Source organism: Salminus brasiliensis, chromosome 14 (assembly GCF_030463535.1).
Source record: "Salminus brasiliensis chromosome 14, fSalBra1.hap2, whole genome shotgun sequence".
Classification (NCBI taxonomy): Eukaryota; Metazoa; Chordata; class Actinopteri; order Characiformes; family Bryconidae; genus Salminus; species Salminus brasiliensis.
In genome coordinates, this window is record NC_132891.1 from 11,035,172 (window position 1) to 11,061,941 (window position 26,770).

The 26,770-nt window shown below is 42.5% G+C and overlaps 1 protein-coding gene across 1 annotated transcript in view; it reads left to right on the forward strand.

Moving 5' to 3' along the window:
* Positions 1-123: 123 nt before the first annotated feature.
* Positions 124-26,770, forward strand: part of noc2l (NOC2-like nucleolar associated transcriptional repressor) — a 31,596-nt gene continuing 4,949 nt past the window's right edge. Inside the window, exons 1-17 of the mRNA XM_072697248.1 lie at positions 124-204; positions 1,803-1,937; positions 3,859-4,039; positions 4,755-4,874; positions 5,436-5,550; positions 5,641-5,734; positions 6,719-6,797; positions 6,890-7,000; positions 7,236-7,349; positions 8,285-8,473; positions 8,600-8,739; positions 9,577-9,688; positions 13,621-13,734; positions 15,208-15,309; positions 18,190-18,333; positions 21,732-21,845; positions 23,639-23,768. Coding sequence (XP_072553349.1) covers positions 185-204; positions 1,803-1,937; positions 3,859-4,039; positions 4,755-4,874; positions 5,436-5,550; positions 5,641-5,734; positions 6,719-6,797; positions 6,890-7,000; positions 7,236-7,349; positions 8,285-8,473; positions 8,600-8,739; positions 9,577-9,688; positions 13,621-13,734; positions 15,208-15,309; positions 18,190-18,333; positions 21,732-21,845; positions 23,639-23,768 — 2,014 coding nt within the window. The 5' untranslated portion in view covers positions 124-184. The remainder of the gene's footprint in view (positions 205-1,802; positions 1,938-3,858; positions 4,040-4,754; positions 4,875-5,435; positions 5,551-5,640; positions 5,735-6,718; positions 6,798-6,889; positions 7,001-7,235; positions 7,350-8,284; positions 8,474-8,599; positions 8,740-9,576; positions 9,689-13,620; positions 13,735-15,207; positions 15,310-18,189; positions 18,334-21,731; positions 21,846-23,638; positions 23,769-26,770) is intronic.

The following is a 26,770-nucleotide window of genomic DNA, read 5'->3' on the forward strand; positions in this document are numbered from 1 at the left end:
TTAATAATTTAATCATTTTAATCCCAGATCTCAAAACACGTGGTTAAATATGACTTCTCTTGGTTCTGTAACTTTGAGCCTCTCGGGTGTTTCTCGCCGTGAAACAAAACGGAACCCAAAAGATCAACGGTGTGGAGCAGGGGATTGTGGGTACGGCGTCTAAGAAGCACGTTGGTGATCCAGCATGGCAGGGAAAAACAAGAGGTGAGTCTTCTTTAAACCAGCAATTTCAACCAAAGTCTTACAGGTATTTTTTGCGAACGTGTCGTCAGTTATTAGTGTCAGTTCACAACAGCAGGACCTGGTTGTTTAAGTCATAAACTGTTTCGTGAAAGTAGCGAAAGTTACCAACTAACACCAGCTAGCCAGCAAGCTAACTCACTCACTCCGTTTAATAACTCGTGTTTGTATGATTGTGTGGTTACAATTACACAGTAGAGCATTTTCTGTTTGCCGGGTTATATGGAAAGCTCACGGTACCCTGCTGAAAAATCCAGCTCAGACCAGCTTTTGCTCGTAGCTGGTTAAAGACTATCCGTTTGGTTAAAAAACTGGCCAACCAGTTGAATCCATGCCCTATGCTTGGATACCTGTCTTAGCTCTTGGTCAACATGACGTGTTTTTAATTTCGTCAGTATGTTTTATGATCTAGGTCTACGAGCATGATTAACTTGAGCAGGCATGCTGGCTAGTTTACACGTTTGTAGCTATAAAGCTGGTCATACTTGTGGACCTGCGTCAGGTTGGGCATATTGGTAGACCAGCTCAACCATGACACAACCAAAAACATACTGTATGCTGGTCAGGAGCTATGCTGGTCAACCAGCTTGAGTTGGTCAAAACATACTGTATGCTGGTCAGGAGCTATGCTGGTCAACCAGCTTGAGTTGGTCAAAATGTACTGTATGCTGGTCAGGAGCTATGCTGGTCAACCAGCTTGAGTTGGTCAAAACATACTGTATGCTGGTCAGGAGCTATGCTGGTCAACCAGCTTGAGTTGGTCACTTCAGCAGGGTATAATGTTAGTAGGAATGTACCAAACCATCTTTTTCTTTTCCAATACAGAGACATGAACTTTGTGTATCGGCCGATGCCATTGTTCTTTTTTAATAAACCATATACATGACCAGCTGGGAGAGGCTTGATGCATCAGGATTGACGTAATCATTACTTTACAAACTTAAAACAAACTAACGAACACTTATATAAATGAACCCAATTTCTGTTCATTGGTCATTAAAAGTAATAACTGTGCTGGACCTCGGCACAGTGTTGTCTGGTCTCAGGTTTTTATTCTTAAATTTGAAGTCTGTGAGACTAAAGAGGAGCAAGCAGCTTCTCCCATCTCGGTTCTCCTTATATGGAAGACTGGATTACTCACTGATGGTTGATGGCCGATCGGGGGCACCATGCTGGTTAGATATGGGAAGGCTTGCTGTTAGCTGTGATATGTGTATGATGTGTGTTGGTTACTCTGATCTCGGCTTATGAAGCCTACTGGCAGTTCGAGAATCGGGTTTAGTGAATGGATCTGACTAATTATCCGATATCCGATCCAGCTAATTTTGTTAGCATCGGGACTGATATCCAATCCTAGTATCGCATTGGCGCGTCCGTAAATGTTAGCAGTGCAGTGAAGCCTTTTATTGGACTGCATGGTGTGTATACTTTGTAGTACTTTTTGTAGTACTTTTGTGTCAGTCTAGGTCCTTTTTCATTTCATAATGTATCAAAATTTCTGTAAAGTCATGTGTGGAATCATGACATTTCTTTAAGTCATATTGTCTGTCTTTGTGTTGCAGGAAACTGGAGGATCTCAGTATAGATGAGTTCCTGTTGTCTGGAATTGATCAGTTTGAGGGAGACGAGTCTGAAGATGAAGATGACGCTTCAGCTGGAGAGGATGAAACGGAGGTTCAAGACGAAACTCAGGAGATGTAAGCGTGACTTCCATTTGGCCTGGGCTGCATGACAGATTGAAATCCCAGTATTTACAATCACAGTACAGAGAATGTTTAAAGAATACTCTTTATTCTTTTAGTTCCCTGTGAAGAACATATAGCCAGTAATTGTTATTTTTTGCAAGTAGTGATTGGGGGAAAGGAGTTGGACCAACATCTAGCTCTTCCCATCACATTTTGTCTTTGAGGGCTTTTGCTTCAATAGGCTACATATTGATGAAAATCACTTTAGAAAGGTATTGTATTCTGTTAAAGCACTGCAGAATAATTTAGGCGCATTTAAGTGATAAAATGTTGTAAGATGTCAGTGCATCATACATACAAAGTACGCAGTACCATCAATACACCAGGGTTTTAAAAAATATTTTATGATTTAAAGACAGTTTTAGGATGCAGTGTTCAGCACAATATTTTGACATGCATACAAAGTTCATCAGACAGATTCTTAAAAACTGCTATTCAAATACTTTCCCATTCTGAGTGCAGAGATTTGTTTTCAAAATCTGCTGCCCTTTATCTAATTAAACAGTGTTAATTAAAATGTGCTGTGGTTCCGCATGCACTGACAATATCCACAATATGCTCGTGTGTATCATAATTTCACATTTATCACAGTTTCGATCCGGTATCATCATATTGCACTCCCTTACACCAGGAGTGTCCAGTCTTATGCGAACAGGGCCACTGTGACTACTGGTTTTCATTCCAACCACTTATTTTATCAGTTTCTGTCTCCAAACAGTTGAGAATGTGAGCTCTGATCTGTTGTGGATCAAACAAAAAAATAGACATGCACACACACACACAGGACCTTATCAATAATAGAAATAATCCTTGAGAGGTATAGCAGCGGGTGGAGCATCCTGATGACCTAGGCAACAGACTAGTCTGACAGACTTTACCCAGAGCTACGGTACCACCTGCATCCAGATGATGCCCACGAGATTTCCATTAGTTTAATGCTTTGGATTTTCAGACGTTTAGCATGAACACAATAAAATCATCTCTGAATATAAATACAGTAAAACCAAACACTGGAGGCAAGCTAGGTGGGGTGAATACTTATTTTTTATAGGCACTGTACAACAATCTGAGTGAAATATCCACAGTGAGTAGAACTTTTGTTCATACAGATTGCATTTCAGGAAGGGGAAATCCTAAAAATGTGGGGATGTCCTGCTGATCCTGATTCAGTTCTGATTCTTTGTTTGAACTATGGTGTTCAGAGCGCCATCTGGTGTCCTCGAGGTGTCATTAACAGACATTTTTACAAGCAGTAGAAAACTGTATTGTAGTTTACAGTGATACACGTAACGTCATATCGGCACTAAAGAGCGCATTCAGAACCAGGAGGAGGCTAACGCTATAGCTAATACCCACATGCTATAGAACCCCAAACTATCGCTCATTCACCTCACTATAAAGGTTGTCACATCAGTAGTTGACAAAGAGATATCAGTCCAGAATATGTGCAATGTGCCCTGGTCCTGGGTGTCCTGGTACCACTGACCTGCGTTATTTATTTATATAATCCCACTTCTTCCCAACACGGTTCATCTCAGGAAAGGGTTAGTAATGCAAAACTCTAAGGAGCACATATGTACCGGACAGTATATGCAGTGCAGTGGTACCAGAAAACCAGAACTGATCACGACTATCCTAGATCAAGTTGTTTAACTAATGAGCTGAATAACTTGTGTTAAATGAGGTAGAGTGCTCAACTCTGTAACTCTAAACTAATGTAATGCATTTTTTCAAAGAAAACTGAACAAGGGGGTCGACAAAGCAAACATCAGTACTTGAGTGAAAGTATTGGGGTCTAGATTCCATAATAATATCTTGAAAAGTGCTGATAATATAATGTTTCTTCAGTTATTGCTTAATCTTTTCTTAATAGGAGCCAAAAGAAGGGCAAAGCATCTGAACACAAAGACCAGCTCTCCAGATTGAAGGACCGTGATCCAGAGTTCTACAAGTTTCTGCAGGAGAATGACCAGAAGCTTCTGAATTTCGATGACACTGATAGCTCAGAGGATGAAGAGGAACAGAAATACCACAAACTCCCATCACAACTGGAGGCATGTCTTTTTTTTTTTTTTTTTTTTTTTTTTTTCCACAGTGTAACTGGGTTTGCCATTCCATGCCATCGGTAGAATAGTAACAAAGTGATGAATATTAAAATCGTGGAAAACCCTGCATTGGTCTGCCGGTCTGCCACTGGTGACTTTCTACCTTCTGGTGATGAGTGTCAGTGTCTGTTTAAAAAGATGGCAGAGGGTGATCTCTTGAGACTGAAAGCCCATGCTAGCCTTCCCCCTCCTATTGCTGGTAACATCCATAGATGTAGTCACATGTAGAGTTTGAAAATGGGTAAACTAGGGGCAAAAAAGAATGATGCTTTTACATGCTCCCTCAACACTTCTGCAATATGTATATAATATACAAATAACACAGGGATGTATATATGCTTATTTATGCAGTAATGTCAAATAATAAATGATCTAGGCAATTATATTTTTAAGTTATATATCCAATTATATATTAAGAGAAGAGCTCAGTGTTGATATCTAGAACATTGTTTTCTTCCCATCTTCTTTTCAGTGCTGAGCATTTGGGAAGAATGATGAACACAGTAGTAAATCTAGAATAAATGCAGAATATATAATGTCTGTCATTTTGAGTTTTTAAAATAATGATTCAGGGTCTTCTTCTTTTTTTTTTTTTTTTTTTTTTTTGGAAAACCTACTTTCTTTACTAAGTGAATTTTAATAAATGTTTGTTCTGTGAAATTAGGATGTCAGCTCTGATGAGGAGGAAATTGATGAAACGGCTGAAACAAAGACCAAGAAGTCTGCGGATAAGACCACCAAAGTCACAACTAAGATGATTGAGAAGTGGAAAACAGCACTCAAGGTAAGTTTTGGGTTTATGTTGATATTTACTTTAAGCATTGGTGACTGCAGGTGATTAGTCTCTGTAAGGATGGAGGTGGTGTTTTTAGAATAACAGATAAGGCCTGAATTGATGTTTCTGTTTCTATGCTGTTGATTTATTCAACCGGGACAGTACAGATAAACGTTAGCCCTGTTCGATTTGGATTAGTTCATCAGGACGACGTCTGTCAAAACTTATACACGTCTCCTCAGTGATAAAACTCTCACTTTTGAACGACAAGACAAATGACCAGAGGAAGTGCGAGTTTCCCGCCCAAAGGTTTGCATTAGGTGTGACTATGATCCCATTTCCAACGGTTGCGTCCAAATGACTGATGGGGCTATTGTTGTATAAGTCAAGCACATATAATTTATATAACACGTCTAGCTTAGACTGATGTGCCTTACTAGACCTTAATTGTAAAAGATGACTGACCAGAGGTGATTCTTTACACTGGTATTCTCATGGCATGTATTTTCAGCTGTGGCATCCTAACTGCAATGCAGTCATTTGTTTACATTTTCCTGTCTGTCTCTGCAGAAAGAGCCAACTGCACATTTGATAAGAGACATCACGCAGGCTTTCAAGGCTGCAGTGGCAACCTCCAAAGGAGACGGGCAAAGTGACTGCCGCTACGCTGTGACTGATAGTTCAGGTAAATGTATATTTAATGCATTTAAGTTGAAAGTATATGTGATAGTCACACAGTCGCAATTTAATGTGTTTAAATGTGTTTTCCTTTTAGTGTTCAATGCTCTGATCCTGTTCTGCATAAGGGATATGCATGGAGCCATGAACAAACTATTAAATTTAAAAGCACCACCAAAAGACCAAAAAAAGTAAGTTCTCAGCTTTCGTTCCTCTCTCTGCTAAATAATGGTGTAACTTATTACAAAACTCACAGCTCTGATCAGATTGTGTTTTTTGGTTCACGGATCACTGTTGACTTGTTAACTTACTTGATGATTTCTCCTTTTACACTTTACATTTATGGCATTTACAGACCCTCTTATTCACAAAAGTGCTTCACTGTTGACCAAGAACAACCTTACTAAGCTAGATTGAATAGACAAAAATTCAAAGATGCCTCTAAGCCTAGACACTACTAAACACAAGTCAAAATGGAGACCCTAATACTCTACACTTTGCCTAAGTACTCTTGGAAAAGGAGGGTCTTCAGTCTGCGTTTGAAGACAGTGAGCGACTCTGCCGTTCGGACACCCAGGGGAAGTTCGTTCCACCACTTCAGTGCCAGGACAGAAAAAAGCCTGGATGCTTGATACTCCCACGCCTAATGCTGAATACTAGTGCTCAGTGTGTTGCCTTACTGCTCTCATGTCTTTAGTGTTTAGAAACCATAAGGGTTTTATCCACACAGCTGCTCAGTCTATGTGGGATCTACTACCATAAGCAGTAACAATCCATACTGTTGTGGTTAAACATTGGCAGTTAATCCGCAGTTCATGTGTGTCTCAAACCATGCAATCTGTACCCTTACACCACTACTGCTGAAATCTTTCACTTTGTTTCTACTGCTGTTTAAAATGCTATTTTGTGTTTAACATTTACATTCACGGCATTTAGCTGGCGCTCTTATCCAGAGCGACTTAAAAGGCTACTCATGTTACAGAGGTGGGTCAATGTAGTGTAAGGAATTAAACTCTGGTCTCCCACATGGTGGGGTATTACACTGGCAGGTAGTGGTGGTATCTGTTGCCACACCTACCACTGTGAGCACGACAAGAATAACAATCAATCGATTTTATTTTACATTCGTTTTTAGCTCATCTGTTGTTGTGTTTTGTTTTTTTTTTCTTCTTCAGATTAATATTGCCGTCGTCAAGTCTCAGGTGGCAGAAAAACCAGCTTGATATTAAAATGTACTTAAGTGGGGTTGTCCAGGTAAGTTTAAATAAATAAGTAAATAAGACAAGAATTTCTGTTGCATTGTTTATCATGACGAAATGTAAAATGATACCCAAATGTGCCCACAGCTGTTATCTAGCCTAACTCAAGCAACAGTCACCGCTGCAGTTCTCCGACATGTCAACCAGATGGTGCCATACTACCTGTGTCTGCCTAAACAGGGCCGGCAGGTGCTGAAGGTATGGGTTGAATTTGGGTGTTCCTGTGTGGTTTTAGTATGTTAATATTTATTAAGTTATAACTCATTCCAAACTTGAAAGAATTTGAATACAACTTGTCTTGGCGTGGTAAATTTGGAAACATTGTGATGTTTAGGAGGTAATTTAAAGCCATATCTTCATCGTTCTTTAGAACAAGTATCTTCTCTGAGCATTGGTCAGTACTTGTAATTTCCCTCTCTGTATTTAATTTCAGCAACTAATAAAGCAGTGGAGCACTGGTGAGGAGACTGTACGTGTGCTGGCCTTCCTGGCCCTCAACAAGATCTGTCGTCACAAGCAGAAAGTTTATCTAAACCCTGTCCTCAAGGTAAACCCCTCTTCTGAATTCTCCTCACTGTTACTCAAGTTAGTGCCCATGCTACTAAAATGAGATTCAGTGTGAATTTTTTCATCTTTGTGTGTGTCCCACAATTAAAGATTTATGTAAATAGATTTGTATGAAAACACTTATTAGATATGAGGTGAGTTACGATTTCCTTTCTGTTATTCTAGGAATAAGCTAGTTTTTCCTCTGACTGCCTGCCTCTGAACTTGATAGTAGGTAGTAAATAGTGAGTAGGTTTGCTTTTGATCATGTTCAGATTCTACTGGACTGCTGTAAAATCAAGATGTTGCCATTTGTGTTGTGTGCACAAATGGTAAGAGCACACACACACTAAGGAGACAGTGAGCACACGTGTCTTGAGTGGTAAGCAGCCCTAGCTGCAGTAACAAATGAGTGTAATAGCAGACTGCATGGCTAGGTGTTTTTTAAACACCTGTAGCAATAGGACTGAATGAAACACCATAGTTTATAAGGTGTGTCCCAAAACTTTTGTCCATGGAGTGTATCTCCATTTTAGTCTACTCAAAAGGATGAGCGCTATGAAATGCCTCTGGTTTGAATGGGCAAGAAACAACCCATGGATTTGGAATCGTGCTTTGTACTACAGACAGTTAGCAGCAAGCAGTGCTATTGGCCAAAAATAACTTGTTAAAGTTAAATTAGACCATGTTCTTTATGGCAAGGGGGTGTTGCATACAAAATCCAACAATGACCGTATGTGTGATTCTGTTTACTGTCAAAAGTAGCATTTGGAAGAACATCATCGATTTATTTATTTTTTTTCTGGTGAAGAAGCTCCCCTTGACCTAAAATGAGCAATGACTTGATGAATATTCCAAACTACAACACACTGTTAACCTTTAAGCTGGGGGTAAACTTCAATCAATAAACGAATGATTTTCTCTCTTCGTTTATAGCAAATGTACATCTCCTACGTCCAGAACTGCAAGTTTACCTCCCCCACCTCGCTGCCCAGCATAAACTTCATGCAGCGCACCCTGGCTGAGATGTACTCTCTGGACACGCAGGTCTCCTACCAGCAAGGTTTCATCTACATCCGCCAGCTCGCCATCCACTTACGAAACGCAATGAACATGAAGAAGAAGGTAACCAGCCTTAACAGTCTGTGCAGGTTGAACTCTGTGAACAGACGCCTACACGATGTGTGCTGTTCCACAGACGTGTTTATGTTCACTTCCTAATGGTTTCTTTGGGGTGCTGTTTGTTTACAGGAGACGTATCAGTCAGTGTATAACTGGCAGTTTGTACACTGTCTTTATCTGTGGTGTCGAGTGCTGAGCACCATCTACCCAAGTGAGGTTCTGGAGCCACTCATCTACCCTCTGTGCCAGGTCGTCATAGGCTGCATCAAGTGAGTTCAGTCTGCTCAGTTAGTCTATGTTATACATTTATGGTAGTCGCTATTAATTGTAGTAGGAAATAATTAATGTGTTGATTTATTTTTTTAAAAATGAGATGTCAAAAAAATAACTGACTTGACTGAGTGATAGCAAACCATGCAGAATCTTTGAACGGTTCTGTAATGCTTAATTCAGTGCTGACAAGTATATTTATTATTATTTTTTATTATCATAATGAAACAAAAATGAGAATCTTGGCTTTTATTGGCTAAACTAAAATTGTGGCTGTTTGGTGTATTCTACTACCCAAAAGTGTTTGAGGTTTTGGGTATTTCAGTTCCATGTACAGAACTTCCCAAGAAAAAGACAGTTTGACACTCTAGGCCAGCTTTAAAATGCATTATCAGGCAAACCAGACAACCATTGCTGATTTATTGCTGCTTTTTTTTTGGGGTGCATATTTTAATTGAGTACTCAGGTTCAGTCCAGTAATTCTGACAGGCCTGTGCTTGAAATTACTTGTATGCATAAACCTGGAAAAAATAGACATTTGAAACTAAAATGGTGTCAGTTACCAGCAGGTGGCAGTGTTGACTGTCTCTAGTGCATGTACTGACTGAGTTTTGACCACTGAGTCAGCGGCAAAGGTACATAATCAAAGCTACGCGTGTTTGGCCTGGTTGGGATCAGAGTTTTGGAATCAACTATACATTATTGTGCAGTAATCAAGGGCAAATACTGAAAGCTAAGCAAACTGTTTCATTTCTCACTGAATGCTATGTTAAATAAACCTCCTGTAATAAAAACCTGTATTCTGATGAATGCTGTCTTTGTTTTTTGGTGTACAGATTGGTTCCTATTGCTCGGTACTATCCCTTGCGGTTACATTGTGTCAGAGCTCTCATCCTGCTTTCCGGCAGCACCAAGACCTTTGTGCCAGTCCTGCCGTTCCTGCTGGAGGTAAGAGAGAAGATTTAACTCCTTATTTTTCCCTACTTCAACTCAGGCAGCACAGGTGTGTAGCAGTTTCTCTGAGCCGCAGGGTGTGGGCTTGTGCTTTTGGATAAGGCTGGCCCACACCTCACTGCAGTACTGCTCCAATATAGGTCTGTGTCTCGGGTTTCACTTCCATGCTTGTGTTCGTGCGAATGTACGTATGTGTGCGTTTGTGTTGGCATGGGAGTTCTGAGCATGTGAATTGCAGTCCTTTGCCTCTGCCGCCTGCTAATAAAAGACTCTAAAGTGCCCTGTTCTTCAGGCTGTGATGCTGGAGCTATTTCCGTACCTTAATGCTTACCTGGACCCTTAACTTTTCCAGCTTTGCAGCTCTGCTGTGGTAGAAGTAATGCAATATGGGTTTCCATTGAAGGCCAGTTTAAAACCTGAACAGGTTTGTGCTTGTGAGAGAGGCCCTTTGAGAACCCTACGAGATGTGTAGAGCGCATTGGAAAGCTGGTTAAACAGTCGGTAGCGTTCAGCTTAGTGAGAGATGAAAGATAGAAAGGACGGAGGGTTTGGTTGGTTTGTGCATGCGAGCGATTGTCCAAGCGCCTATGTGTGTTGGATATCTTGGTTATCAGGAGGTGCGGAGGTCACAAACCGTCAACATTTTCCACAGCGAGTGACGTGTGTGTGTGTGTGTGTGTGTGTGTGTGTGTGGCTGTGGCTGTGGCGCGCTAGTTGGCTGGCTGGCGTGGGCCCCTGCGGTGACAGCTGTTGTGAGAATAGAAGCGTGGAGGCGACAGCAGCCGAGACCAACGGAAGACAGAGGTCCGGGGGAGGGGGAGTGGTCACTGCTTCCACCAGCCCTGACCAGGCTGTGATAAAGCCATGGTGGGGTGGGGGGGTTTGCACCCACACACATAAACAGTGAGAGAGAGGAGTGTGTGTAGGGGGGTCTGTGGTTTAAGCGCAGTTGTGAGCGCTCGCTGTGTAGATCACATCCTCTGTGCCTGCGGCGACCCTCTCTCTGCTCCCTATGTTTATTTGTGATTCACTGCACTTCCTGTTTTTGCGCTCTTGGTAACGAAAGAGAGAGAGGTGTGCACAGCTACTAGTTTTAATTAGAGAAGCAGAACTAATGCTCTCTCCACCTTCCTCTCAGTCTCTCCTTCCCTTTCTCTCTCTCATTCTAGTTTTTTTTTTATATATTCATTAAAAAAAAACACTACTTGCTCATTTACTCCCTTATCTCCTTCTCCATCTTATTTTTGTGTGTGTGTGTGTGTGTGTGTGTGTGTGTGTGTGTGTGTGTGCTCGCTCTATGATTCGGTGCTTCCTGCTCTATTGGCCCCTGAGCATATCAGGTTGGGACCATGCGCCACCGCTTCCCCCTTTGTCCCGCAGGCCGACACCACATCCGATGTTTGTACAGGCCGGCCGCCCCTAAGCACTCTTTCTTGTGCACGCTCACCCACCTCGCAGCAGCAGCTGACCTACCCAGGCCCTCTCAACTGTCTCCGGCTGTGGGATCTAGGGATGCACGATGATATCGCAGTCGTGTCAGTATCGATGGACTATCATCAAGCAATGAATCGGCTTCGCCAATACGTTTGGCTGATGTGTTCCTAAAGAGCGGAAAGCGTAGGTGACAGATGGACTAATGCATCTGCATTCACTTCACTTTGATGTATTTGGAACTTTCATCTGGTAGATCAGGAATGCTAACCCAGGCAGGAAAGTAGCGGGAATAGTCATTGCATCATAGTACAGTGTAGTAAACTGGGGAAGTGTGAACATGCACCTGGAGTGGAAGGCAGCCACCTCCGCATCCAGGGAGCAGCTGGGGGTTTATGTGCTTTGCTCAAGGGCACTATAGAAGAGAATGTTGAAGGAGAACAAAGCGCTGTTCCTTTAATTCCGCCTGCCCCTACTTCCTGCCAGTCCAGAAGACTGAACCAGTGACCTTCCAGTACCAAGCCCATTTCTCTAACTTTCAGGTCTGGTACTTTTGAAGATACAAGAAGTAAGAAAATTGAGAGCTTCTAATGTTTAAAATTTTACCCCCAAAACTACCTGTGCTCTAACTTGCAACTTCCGAGATGCTCTGTGTTGAGGCCTATGACGAGGAAGCACATGAGGAGGCAACTCTGTCTTAGCTGCCCAAGACATTTGAAACACCTTGAGACAATGTTTAGTGCCATGCTTAAATCTGGATCAGTGCAGTAGTTTCTGCTGTATTTGGGCTCTAAGGTTAACGAGTACTGACCGGGTCAGGGTCCTGTTAGGCCAATTGGCCTGATTGGTTAAAGTGTTTCTTCCATTTCTCTCTTATTCCTAGAGAACTCAGAATTGCAATCAGTCTGTCCTGATAGCTGCACGTTAGACTGTCCGGCCATGGTTCCTAATCCCACAGTGGTTCCTTGTACCTTTCCGGTGCGGGTCAGTGCGGTATGGCAGAGTATGTCTTCGAAGCGGTGATCCCTCAATTTGGCATCATTTTCATCATTGTTTTTTTGATTACCCCTCGCACTGAGATACCAAACATACCAAACCAAGATGTAGAGTTAGAAAAAGTGCAGACAACACTGTAAAGGTGAGCATTGATAGTGCATTGATTCCTACAGGTCCGGTGCTACCCACTATATCCTGATGAGCAGAAAAATCTCTGGGCGAATGCCTTGGGGACTTCAAATCTTTCTCCATTTAGAAGTCTGCTATAATTGTCCTTTGTGTAAGGTCATAATCTGTACCCATTGATGACCAGTGAGTATCCACTGTTTTTGCTCTGCCTCTGATGGTCATCCGGAACTTACAGAACTGTTTAGATCACCTCTTTTTATTAGTATAATAATGGAAAAAGTTGTTGGCTCTTAAATGCCCTTTCCAAAAAGTTTATACTAATCAGATAGATTTTGGGATTTGAAAAATACACACAACTTGGAAGCTTGGGTCCTGGAATGTGGAATGCTAAAGAAAGCTTCTTTTTTTTTTTTTTTTTTTTTTTTTTGCTCTCCTGGGCTCCCCCTACAGACAGGATGTGTGACTTGCGCTTTTTAGATGCACGTTTTTTTTCTGGATGAGCTGAGCGATACCCAACCATCACAAAAAGTGAAAGATGCATGGAGACTGAGCCAGAGGAGTAATGTTAGCAGATTTTAAATGATTTTATACTTCTCCAAAGAGAACAGCATGTCCAGCCCATAGTAGCAACGACAGTGGTGGTGTTCTTTCTGTTACAAGTCAGTGAAGCATCAACATGAGTTTGAAGCTGTTATTTTAAGCAAAAAAAGGCTGTATAGTAGGGGTGGGTGATGTGGTAAAAATATATCACTGAAGTTTTATGATATTGCAGATTTTGATGTAAGATGAAATGCATCAGTAGATTCTTAAAAAAACTGCTATTCAACTACTCTCCCATACTGAGTGCACTGATTTATAATGAAAATTTGCCGCCCTTCAATTAGTATTACAGCACTAATTACACTGTAATGAAATGTGTTGGTTCAGTGTTCTTTTAGCACTGACAATATCCACAATACTCTCTGCTTTTGAGTATTACAATATAATTTCTTAACATTTTCATAAAATATCGTCCTATTGCCCACCCCTTCTATCTTTTGTCACGTTGACCACTTAAATGGCCAATGGCCTGCCGGCAGACCAAAAGTTTTATTACACCCTTCGATCACCAATAAGTAGCACCACCAGTTTGCAAACTGGTTTGTAGTTAGTGTGTATTAAGCCTTGGAGTGTTGAGGGTTAATGTGAAGAAATGTAATATTTTAATAAGTGTTTAATTTTCCAAGGAAGAAATAAGATTTCATGAAATCTCTTTGCTATTATGCTGTTTAAAAGTGGCATGGTATGTATTTGATTAATTAATACATTTTGGTCCATTGTACAGTTTGTTTATATTTGGCTAAGAGCTTTGTTTGTTTTTTGTTTTTTAGATTCTTCAGCGGGAGGACTTCAATAAAAAGCCTGGACGCATGAGTGTCAAACCCATTAATTTTGCTGTGATTCTCAAACTCAGCAATATCAACTTGATGGAGAAGGCTTTTAAGGTGAGAGCTCCTTCATTTACGTTGCAGTGTTCCACTGATGATCAGCATCTGATGCCCCTTTTCACTAGTAAGATGAGGGTTTGCCTAATGATGATGGTTAGTCACTTTAGAGAGATTAATTTGTGCAGTGGGTTGAAGCGCTTCTTCAGCTCGTAATTTAAAGACTGGCATTTTGTTTTTGCCAGTCGCTTGAACTGCATTTAGGAGGTGATAAGAAATCAGCATGTCTGTCTCGCCGCTGCGCTCCTCCCGTGCCTGTGTGAGCCTGTCATGTCTTCACGCTGGCTGGCTGTAACGGGATTGGGGTTAGGAGATGAAAGCCCGAACATGCCGCTACAACGGCTAAAGCAGCGCGCGTCGGGCCGTTGCCAAGAGGATTGCCACACGGCCTGCGGGGATTATCCTGCCCTCCTGTTTGGCTGGCCGTGCTTTCACTGCAGCCACCCAACCCCCATGTACGTCAGAAACTGACCCCTAAGCCTGAGCACCATCCTGGGGTTGCGTTACTAAATATACTGTTCTCCCCCAGTCCCTGTCATCGGCACAGGGACATTCCACAGCGAAAGAATGTGTGCAGGGACAGTCGGTAAGCGTTACAAGGCTGTCAAGAGGCTTTATTCCCAAGCCTGTGCTCAAACGGGGTCAGGATTAGCAGGATGTGGGTGTTCCAGTCGTAGTAAGCCACGCCGGGCGAGGTGGGCTCCACAGGGATAGGGCAGCAGGTGACAGGTTGTGGGGTAATCTGATTTTAATGCCAAGCTGTAGTTCTTTGCAGTCACACCCTTGAACAGCTGTTATGTAGTAATGCTCATTATGGTAACTGCGCATTTTGGGTCTTGTGAAAGGTAGGACTGGATGAAATGTCATACAAGGAAACATTATTTTAAGCTTTATGGTGGTCAAGAAACACATAGGATCAGTAGTTGAAATCTCATGCTCAATGGCAAGCCATAGATGATTTCTTTTGTGTGGCATGAAGGTGCAGATAAACGCAAAGCCAGTCAGTGGTGTCCTGAGTAGCACAGCTGTCCAAACCTTGGCCCAATCATCAGCACATCACGAGTTCTATCACCAGCAGTGCCATAGCTATCCATGGCCTGCAGTCTAAAAAAGCATAACTGACCTCACTCAGTTCAGAGTATGATGGCCATTCCCCAGGATGATGCCAGCCTGTGCAGCTAGCTGTTAGTTGGTGTAACGGCGTTCTCCTTCAAGCGCGTTGCTGTCCAATGATGTTGTGTTAACAGCAGTTGGAAAGGATGTGGTGGTGCTTCAAGTGGAAAAAGTATGTGCTAGCTTTTTTTTTTCGCTATAGCATCATGTGTGATGGTAGAAACCACCTAGTGGATGGAATTGGACATGAATAAATTGGGAGGGGAAGACATAAATGTACTGGTGTTGGTAATATGACTGATTGTGTGTGTGTGTGTGTGTGTGTGTGTGTGTGTGTGTGTGTGTGTGTGTGTGTTTCAGGACGGTCTCATTGAGCAGCTGTATGACCTTATACTGGAGTACCTGCACACCCAGGCCCACTCCATTGGTTTTCCTGAGCTTGCTCTACCCACCATCATCGAGGTACACCATCACCTTTCTGTCCGCCTCTGTGCACTCTTTAGTGCGATCTCTTGCACACTCTGTATCACCTTCAGTTGTACTTTTTTATGTTACAGTCAGAGAAAATGTAGGAACTGGTTTAAAAAGCAGAGACTCTGTGTCTCTTTAACCCAGGACCAAGATGGTTCTCTTTTTGAGGCTTGTGGATTCTGTGCTGGTCAGCTTAGTGACTCGTCCATGTCCTTCCCCAACCCCTCACCCCTCCCTCTCATTGGTTCTTTTATCGCGGTGGCGACTGTTGAGCCCACATCCTGTTTGAGAGGCACTGAAGGCCATGCCTGGGACACCCAGCCACAGGCGTGTGTGTGTGTGTGTCTCTCTCTTTCTCTCTTTCTTTCTCTCTTTCTTTTTCTGTTTCTGTCTCTGGCTGTCTCTGTCAGTCTGTCTGTCACACTATGTACACACACTATGGTTTACTCGTGTACACACAGACGCACAATAAGTCCAGCTACTTTCAGCCCTCACACACTCTAGCTGCCGGCTACAGTCCAGCTCCTTTCTGCAGCACCACCGCTCCTCGCTCATTCACATACACACCCCACACCGCACACAGGCCACATCCTGCTCTTTGGCCAAAACTCAGGCCTCCACAGTACTGTTAAAAGTCATGCTCTGAATATTTATTCCTTTGGCCTGGGATGATTCGCGCGGGTATTTTTAATGGCTGCCGCCGACTAATCCCCGAGTTTTATTGTTGGAACACGTCTGCACATATGCTTGGAGAAGTTTTTTTTTAACTGCAGTATGGCTTTCATATCTTCTCAGCCAAATAACAAGATCATCTGAAATATTCTCGTCTGCTGTGTATTATTTTTAACTTTAAGAAGCCCAGATCTGTCTGTAACTCTAGATGTTGATTCCAGTTTTATATCATCTTAAAGTGATGGTCCTGTTCTTACCAAAGGAACTATATGCATATGGGAATGAGTATAACTAGAGAAATTTTGGTGAAAGATATTTGAAAAAAGAGATTTTCAAGCAATCAGGTGTCAATTGATCCCCGTCCCCTTATGTGGCTCACAGGAGCTATTCCCGTGTCGCTACACAAGCACAAGTAACTAATTCAGGATATTCTGACGGTGGCCAGGAAGATGATAAAGAGTTAATATCACTATAAATATTTAGGCTTACACTGAAGGGCCAGTTTAAACACTATAAACTTATGGAGCAAACCTTTCAAATGTGGGGTTTCAAATGTGATATTCTAATAATGGGTTTTAATGTTCACCCAAAAATAAATAAATAAATAAAATAATGAAATGCAAATGATTCCAGTTGCATTGTACGGGGGAAAAAAGTACCAGTAGAATAGGGAGTTAGTGTTCTATTTGGGTTGCCCTCAGAATTTTACATTTGACCCCTCAGAATTTTACATTTGGCCACCCAGAATTTTTTTTTTCTCCAGTTTTTTCTAACTTCTCCAAATGTTTATTTTATGCCTGGTTTTAGTAGTTAAATGTGTTTTTATAAACAAAATTAAAAACAGATGTTTACAAACAAGAAAATGCTTCTGTTATGATTTAGTATACAACTTAAAAATAATCCAAAAGTAAGATCTTGTTAAAGGTGCCAAAGAATTTATTGAATAATTTTAAGTTGTTCTTCAATGTTTAAATAGTGTGACTTTGCTTGAGGCGAAAAATGCTTAGATGTCATTTAACAAGCCTGTTTACAACCCTGTTACTTTGCCTTAGTACGAAACACGCTGATTTTTTTCCTTTCATGAAGGGCTCATGACAACAACCCCAAAAAACAAGCAGCTCTGCTTTTATTGGCTGGTTCACGGCACTGCTTTAATGTGTGGGTTCTCCGAGCCCTAGCCATAGTTTTAACGCTAACAAGAACACTCATTATTCCTGTGCTTTCCGGATAGTGTTCCTGTTCTGTAGTTGTATGTTTTCAGCAATCTTGCAGTGATTGTAGCCGTTTAGCTTTTAGCCTTGCCCGAGTACTTTTCTTTCTGATGTGTGTTTAAATCCAGTTTGGTAATCAGCTGAGTTAGTGCAGCTTGTTTACAAGGGAGTAGAACATGGAGAGAAGAGACTAGCACTGGCTAGTGTTAGCTTTTAGCCTTTGTCACTTGCCGGGTTTGCACTCCCCTTCTGTGGACACTGGCACAGTCAAGAGGCCTGGTTTATGTAGCAACCTGTATTCCCATAACTAGAGTCTGGAGGTGATGCGCTGCTCTCCAGTATCATCATCAGCACCATATTCTCCTAAAGTCACAGTTGTCACACTGGTTACCGCTTGACCAGCCTTGACAGAGGCTTCTGCTAGTTGGCTGGGTGTGTGTGTATGTATATGTGTATGTATGTATGTGTGTGTGTGTGTGTGTGTGTGTGTGTGTATATGTGTGTGTATATATATATATATATATATATATATATATATATATATATATATATATATATATATACACACACACACATACACACACATGTCAAGACTGTTATGTAACACTTTTTTGGTTTTGGAATTGGCCCATTTTGGGTGTTCTGGATTTTCTTTTAATGGAGGAGGATATAACAGTGTTTGGGGTTCATGATTTGGTCACTCAAATGTACAAAAACCTTCATTATTCAATTATGCCGAAGTGTGAGTTTAAGAAAGCTCTATTATGTAGAGTTGTAGTTAAAAGGACAGAGTAGCATCTTGTTGTAAACTGTAGTACTCTTCTGAATTAGTTTTAAGATTCCTTTGCTCTGTACTGTTAGTCTAGATCTTTCCTTAGCGTACAATTAGTTGTTTATAATCAAAATGAACCATGTAGTGAAATAGAACTGAATGTACAGGTCCTTAATCCAGACCTCTCTCCTTTGCTCCCTCTTTCCCTGCCTCCAGCTGAAAGGTTTCCTGAAGAAATGCAAAGTGGCCAATTACTGCAAGCAGATTCGCCAGCTGCTGGAGAAGGTACAGGAGAACTGCAGCCACATCACAAGCCGGAGACAGAAGGCTGCTTTTGGCGTGGCTGACGCTATGGCTGTGGTAAGTGTGTGTGTGTGTGTGTGCTTGTATGCGTTTTCGTCAGGCAGTCAGCCTGCTGCCCCCTTTAAAGGTCCTCATGCCTCAGCCCTTAAACATACCTCTGGCTTTCCTGTCAGCTAGTGTGCCACACGGTCAGCTAGTGTCCCACACGCACACTTTTGATGCATGTATTTATAACATATTATGGTTACAATGGTTTGGCCTTTTACACCTGCTGCCTTGATATTTCTAGTTCACCATGTCCGGTCCTGCTCTTTAGTGAGGTTATCTGCCTGTTAAATGAAGGCCGAGAGTATGCCCACAGGTTAAGGCCTTCCCTGTCTTGCGGATTGGCGTGCACTCCTGGTCATGGGATTTGTATTAGCAGGCCGTTAGATAAGGACAGAAGCCAGTATGCATGTCATCTGCGTTTATTTTATTATTATCCTCCTTAAAACCTCGACTGGCCTGCTTTTCGCTGTGGATCCAAAACCGCTGCCGTGACCAGACACCATGACCCCGTCCGTACAGACTGTGAGGCAGGGAGAGGCCAGTTTTAGTCGTAAAAACATGCTGGAGTCCTCACTGCTCCGGTCCATACCACCCACCCACAACAGCCTCGCCCAGCTTCTCCATCATGTACAGGTGTCAGCTGGTCCCAACCACCACCCACAGTCTACCACTGAGGAATGCAAGTGTGTGTGTGTGTGTGCGCGCGTGAGTCTGTGTCTGTGCATGCTTGCATGCCCTTCTACATGACTACTCCAGCCTGTGGCTACTGGCTGTGGTGATCAGCTCCAGACAGGCAGAGTCGTATAACGGCCACAGCAGTTGAGATTGACCCCAGATCAGTAATACATATTGGAGTGCAGCAGATAATGTGTAGGCAGATGGGTGGGGAGGCTTACTAACAGCATTTCGCTCTGTGAGGAGGAGTACACCGGATGTACAGAAGCTATCAAATGCTTGATCTGGCAGCCTTTCACAATCTTACCATGCTAGGAGTTTGTGTGCATACTGTACTTTACATGCACCACTGGGGTAATGCTGATGGGTATAGCTGAGCCAGTAGAGTTTATATGTCTGGAAACTCCATTGCAACCTTTGCCATCACTGTTTGCTATTATATAAAGCCAACTTTTGTAATGCTACTGCTCCACAACTCCTAAGTAATTAGAAGAAACTATTAAATGTGTACAGGGTCAATAATCATTTTATTAATGTATATATAGATAGATAGGATTCGGAGTTCAGTACAACGTGCAAAAAGTACATTCAGTTGCTGTGTCGCATAAAGTCTGTCGCACACCGGGTGCACTGGCACCATACAGCCAGTCTTATGGTAAATAAACAAATGCTAAGGTCAGGTTACCTCAGCTTACGAAAGTATGCTAGCCCTGTGTTTTTCAGCTGAAAAACAGCCAGTTCACAGTGGGTGAAAGATGTCATGTATAAATGGATCCAAGTCGTTTACAAAATGTTTTGCAGTTTATTTTTACTGTATTACAGCTGTCATATCTTAATTTTAGTACTTTTAGTGCTCTTAGTCCACCTCTTTGAGCAATAGAATGATGTATTTACATTTGACCACTCTGTATGACTTACATCTCAACGATAGAGTTGCTTAGACATTATGTAATTATTGGAATTCCCCCTTAAAATGATCATAGTCAAAACTGGAAAACTGCACCATACAGTGATCAGTAGCTTTGGCTTAACTGCTTCTCAGGATATGCTACTTACTACTTTAGTCATCCTTTAGGCACACAAAGCAGCACATTCAGTAGCTTACTGAGGGCATGGTCACAACTGTCTGGTGGTCAATCTAGCCAATTTGGCCTTCTTTGCCCTTTTTTGGCCCCTGTTCCCTTTCGTGGTCTTGGGTTTTTACTCTTCATAGTTTTAGTATCCTGTGAATCCAGCACTAAAAATGACTGTCACAGTGGTTTGCCTAGTTCAGTGAATGGCTAAATGACTTCTCCCATGTAAGACAACTACAACCTCAACTAGTGTAAGCTAGTTGCAGTTGGTAAAAGTTTAAGCCTCTGCCAATAATGCGGGGTTAAGAACTGCATTATTGGTATGCTTATTTATTAATATATTACATTATCATTATCTTAAAAAAGGGAAAAAAAAAAGAATTTCAGCAATAATCGTTTAATCGCCCAGACCTTAGTGACCGTTGTGGTTTGGGGAAAAGAGAGCTTAAGGGAAGAGATTGAGACAGAGGGACGAGCGTATTGAGGATGGCGTGACGGAGGCAGAGAGACGCTTCCTCTCCAGGGCGAGCGCCACGCCGCATCCATCTTCATCTCCACTCTCATTCGTCACCCTGCCGGAGCTCACCCCATCCCATCCTCCCCTCCCTCTCCTCCCCCTCCTCAGGGCTGATAAATATTTAAGGCCATTTAAGAGTGAAATGAAGGAGGGTTGGGTCTCTCTCTTTCTCTCTCTCAGTGTAATGTAGAAGGCACTGAAGGGGGGGGGTGGTCAGGCAGGCGGGGAAAGCTAGAGGCGGCTCAGTGCAGGCAGACAGCATGGCACCGCTCTGGGGCGCGTCTGTCGCCGGCTCCGGGAGGCAGGAGAGATGTCCTTCAGTGGCCCGCCTGGCACAGCAACCTTTTCAGCAGCTCCGCAGCCAGCGCCGCCACATCAGGACATCATCTTGGCCCCCTGCCCCGGTGATCTGTCCAACAAACAGCTGAAATTTAATTAAAGCCACCTTTGGCCCATCCCCACCCTGACTGGCGCTGGACGTGCATGCTAGCCCAGCTCTGTAGCGGCCATCATTTATTCTGCCTTTTCTGGGTAATATAACGGTTTTTAGCAGGAAATCATTAAAGATGTAAATCTTGACGTGAAAGTTGTGCTGCATTTTTTAATAAATGGCAGATGAGGTTGGTTGGGTTTTGAAATTGTAAAATATTAACATATTTACTTTTGCTTGTACAGACAATGGAAAGGCTTTTTGTTGTTGTTTTAAAAAAGGGGGGGGGGTCTCTCTTCATCTACACAACTGTCCAGCTTGCTTTGGGTTTGTTTTCGAGAGCTGGGAGAGTAGGTTGCACTCTTTTCACTCTTTGATCGTTTTTCACTATCTGACAAACCACTGCAAATTGTAATAAATAAGTTTAGATAACTGATGACGGAAGCCCTGATCTATTATGGTCTATTGGATTTGGAGGTCAGCTAATCTTATTTGACCTGATCAATATCTTCCACGAAAACCTTTAAGGGAGACTGAGAGAAATCCTCTCGCCCACCTCCCCACACCCACCGGGGGGAGGGGGGGGGATACACTTCCCTACACGGACTTCCCTGTCTCTCTATTTGAATGATTATTTATTGATGCTACCCCTGTAGTTTGTGTATTTCACACTGTTTGAGCATGTATGTATGTGTGTGTGTGTTTGCATCAGGTGGCTTGGGAGAAGGAGGTTGCAGAAGAAGGAACTCCACTCACTAAGTACTACAGCCAGTGGAAGAAGCTCAGAGAGAAGGAGATTCAGCTGGAGATTTCTGGAAAGGAAAGGGTAAGTATCGCCAAACTGGCCCTCACAAACATTCACACACCAGTTCAAAGCGAAGAGCAGCTCCAAACACTGCACGTGGTCAGACTTCTAATGTACTTTGACAGCAGGTTCGGATTTGGAACAGCACTCTGGTTTGCAAGGTGGAATAAGAATCCACATGATGAGAAGTGGCTATGCTTGATTACCACCATATTAAAATGGAAAGTGTCAGGACTGTGTTAGTCGCAGGGAAAAAAATGTAGGTTTAAATGTTTTCTTTTGGTTGATGAGGTGAATGTAAGGGTTCTGTGTAGTTTAAGCTTAAAGCAAGAATGCACAGTGTTATTGAAACAAGCACCAAAAGCTGTTCAACCTGCTAAACGTGAGTGAGTGAGTTACAAGCCAGGTCCAATTTGTTGCTTGTAACATACATCCAAATTAGTTAGGCACTTTAGGCAAAAGTTGATATCTTGAATGATGAATATGCCAATCATGTGAAAAATGTAAATGTAGTATTTAATTTTTTGGAGCCAATGATCGACCAGATAATATTTAACTTTCATTTGACGTTGATGTAGAACGTTGATTTTTACTGTTGTAACCACAATGAGAGTTCAGGGTCTGTCTTTAAATTATGCCACAAGTGCCAATTTACGGGGTCCAAGCACTGTGCGCCATTATGGAGCCGGTAGAGCACAAATGATGCGTAATGTATTTAGACTGCCGTTATTCCTAACAGATGTGGGGTCTCAGAAGGAGATTTTTGGACATGACTTGAATTTGCGTACTTGTTAAATTGAATAAATTCACCGCAAATATGCCTCTCTGAGTTAACCAGCATGCAGCAGGCATTTCATGTTAAAATCACTATACTATATCTATCTTTCTGTCTAGAACCTCAGTGAAGAGTTTTAGTATGGACTGCATATGTCTGTAAATATGTACATACATGTGCATGTATGGGGGTTTGTGTGTATAAATAGATATGTACAGTTTGTGTCCAGCATATGTGTACCACACGTCCTGAGGATGGTATAAAAACCAACCTGCTTGAATGTGTGTGTGTGTGTGTGTGTGTGTGTGTGTGTGTGTGTGTGTGTGTGTGTGTGTGTGTGTGTGTGTGTGTATGAGCACACGAGCGTTGGAGTGTGTCCATTGGGAGATAATGGAGATGACACCAGGCGGAGTGTTGGCGTCGAGGAAGCGGCAGATTGGCGGAGGAGGCGGACGGGCGGGTGTGTGAGGAGAGCGAGGGCTACAGGAAGAGTATTAGAGTGCTCAGGGCAGCGGCCCAGGCTTTGATCCACAGCCCCACACCCGGATCTGATTACTCCTTCCTCCTCCTCATGCCACTGGAGCTGCCTGCCGCCACCTCCATCATAGTGCTTTCGTAAAGCTGCACACACTCATATTTCAACATTTCTTTTTAGATTAATAACATTAGTAATTCCTCTAGTAAAATAATGACAATTCTTGAGGATATCATCTCATATTAAAGGTGGCTTTAGGAAATCTGATTTTACATTAGCAGAGCTAGAAATATTCAGAATTGAATTCAATGAAGGAAGAGAAATGAGTAACTTGTGTTTTATGCTGTGTAGGTGTAGACATTATTTGGTGAACTGAGTGATGCCTACTAATGTAAATCTTTAGTGGAAGTGGTAGGAGATAAAATGGTGCAGCCTGGCTGTGCATTTGGTGTTTGAGATGAGTGTTTACAATAATGCAGTTTCCTTAATTATTGTTTGATCCTGTTTTGTTGATTGATGTTTAATTTATTTATTTATTTCCCCTCTTGATTTGTATTGTTAAAGATGGAAGACTTGAACTTCCCTGAAATCAAGCGCAAAAAGATTCAAGAGAAGATTGAAGACAAGAAGGAGTTCAAGGGTCTCTTTGAGTCAGACAGCGATTCAGATGATGAACTCATGCGCAAGATTCAAGGTAACATTTTAATGTATCTTCTGTTATTTGGTATATGGCATCAGATGTGATATGTATGACACTGGCTTCTAGGTGTGTGAGTAAGTGGGTATGGACAGAATACACTCACAAAAGCGTAGTGGAATTTCAGTGGAAACGTCTACAGTTTAAAGCAGCAGTATGTAACATTTCTACCGAATAATAATGGCTTCAAAAACATTATAATGCTCAAGCAACCTGTAATAAGACAAATGGAGTCTATTGTTGCTACACCGGGCTCAACACACTGATGTTACTTTAGAAGCGGACAGAAAACCGATTGCGATGAACTGTGTAACACTGCGTAACGAGTGTCAAATATTACAAAACATTTTATTGTGGAAAAGCTGGTTAATAAATAAACAAGGTGGTTAAGTGGTGGTGGAAATAGAGACTGGTGGTGGGCATAAGACTTATGATCTGATCTAGTTTGCCTGTTGATTCCCTAATGCAAACTAATACTAACTAACTCCCCCCAACTGCTGTTACATTGTACTAAACTCCACATGGGCTGGAGGGGTATTAAGCCCCACAGCATTAAGTTGTGGAGTAATGAAACTGTGTTCTCTGGAATGATTGTCCTCCATCCAGAACTGTCCTCCAGGACGGGTTGGAGAGTTGATGATGGTAAGGTGGGGATCATCCAACATTCTAACCTTACTAACATCCTAATGCTCTTGTTTCTGAATGCAATCAAATCCTCATATCAGTGCTCCAAATTCTGGTAGAAAGTCTTCTTCCCTGGACAGTAGAAATCGCTTCTCCAACAAAAGCAGGATGACCTCTTTTTAATTCTCTTGATTTTAGAAGAAATAATGAATGAGCAGGTGTCCCAATACTTATGCATATAGTGTCTGTTTGCACTGTACAGCGTGAGAAAAGAGTCTCCCTCGGCGTGTGCAGCCCCAACCGCTTGGTTTCATCCCTTTAACTCATTAAAAAATGCCCTGGAGTAGCTGATGCGCTTGCATGTCCACATTGGGCATGTTGAAACATTTCAGCATGTGGAACTGGATCTCATTTGCCTGCTGATTTCCTCCCTGGTTCTGCAGATGATTTTGGTTCATCAGACCAACAATGAGGTGGGAAAAGAAGCTAAAGAAAAAAAGTTTGAGATACAAAGAAAAGATGGAATTTTTTTTAGCTTTTTGTCATGTACACATGTCTCTACAGTAAGGGGTTCAACTCTGCAGTAAGAGAAGACTCAGGTGTGGGTTTAGGCCAAAGATGTGCTGTGATGCTTCACTGTGTCAGGTGTTGGTTCTCTGCAGTGCCACTCTTGGTCACTGGGAGGCTGTAGTCCATTGCGCTGGATTGTCTTCACTCGAGCCCTTTACTAAGAAGGAAACAGAAACTTTTGAAATTCAGGTTGAAAACTAGATCCAGTGATGGAACTGAACTGAGTCATAAATGCGTCTTCGTTAAAAATGTAAGAATAATGCAGAATTCATCTCCGTGACTTAATCTCCGTGTCCGCTCCAAGAATTCTCTTCTCATCTGCTGACATTAGAGAGAAAGAAGAGAAGTGCGACCAATATCAGACTCCAGCCATGAGAAATATTTTCCATCTTTTCAGTGTGTGTCCAGCCTCTCCTGCGGGCTGTCTCCCTCATATGTCTGTGTGTGCGCGCATGAAGGAGTGCGTAGGGAGGTCCAGCTGTCTGCCCTTCCTTCTTCTTCCCCTCTCCTATTTAACCCCACCAAATCCGGAGTTCCGCACTGGGTCATGTGTCGGACACACGCCACCCTTGCCAAATTCTGCAGCTTACGGCCCGACAGCCGCGCGGGGGAAAAAAGGGTCTCTCAGAGGTGGGAGGCAGCGGGAATGCCCCCCCCCCCCTTTTTTTTTTCTTTTTTTTCTTTTTTTTCTTTTTTAACATCTGCTATTCATTGTGCTCGCAAACGCCTGGACTGCCTCAGTCTCTCTCTCTCACTCGCGCGTTCTCTCTCGCCTCTCGCACTGTTTCGCAGGAAGCGTTTTTCTTTTTGCAGGCTTGGATCCCAGTGGGGGTTTGTAATTCAAAACAGTTGACTGGAAAGATGTTAGCGGTCGTTCCCTCCGCACGAGGCTTAACTGCCCCCATACCCTCAACCCTTAGACCTGGAGGGAACACACACATGCGTGTGCATGCTCTCACACACTCCAAGGAGCTCACTACATTCAGTAGTTGCAAAATAATTCATTATAGGCATTTTTCATAATGCGCAGTTGCTTCTGTCCTACTGATGTGACGTGTGTTATAGCCACTGATTAGCCACTGATTTTTTTTTACCAGATTTGTTTTTTCATTGAGCTTCAGAGCCAAACTTTTAATCAATACTGTCTTTAATAGTAGAAGAGGAAATCTTGGAAAGGTGGGCCAATGACTGTAGGCTATATTTTTCATGACTGTATGGACGAAGGTATTGGGACACCTGGGCATTTATTGTTTCTTTTAAAGTCAAGAGTATTTAAAAGAAAAATAAATTAGTAGCGTTCAGTGTTAGTGAGGTCAGGATATCAGGTGGTCAGTGCCTCACCTCACCTGGGGGGATTTATACCCCTCTAGCTCATGCTTGGCATTAGGCATGGTGCCAGTAGGTTCATGTTTATCTGCTTCAGAGAGTCCCATTCTATTAGCAGTACTTCTCTACAGGGACTCTAATGGTTGTAACTTAAATTAGCTAACTGTATTCATTAGAAGGGGTGTCCACAAACATTTGGGCACATGCAATGTGATTGTGTGATTAAACAGTATCAAACCAGCACTAATAATTGTATAGATCTAAGAGTCTAGAATCAGACCGGTCAGCGCTGTTGATCGCTGCCGTAGCGCCTGTCTGGATGACGTGAGTGGTCGAGAGGAAAAGGAGAGAAGATAACCAGGCTGTGTGAGAGCTTTCCAGTGGGGCCTCTGACAACAATTAAAGCGTGTGGGGTCTCCCGGAGTGAGCGGCTGGCACTGCTGCAGGAGCCACTGCTGACTGCCAGCGCGGAGGCTGGA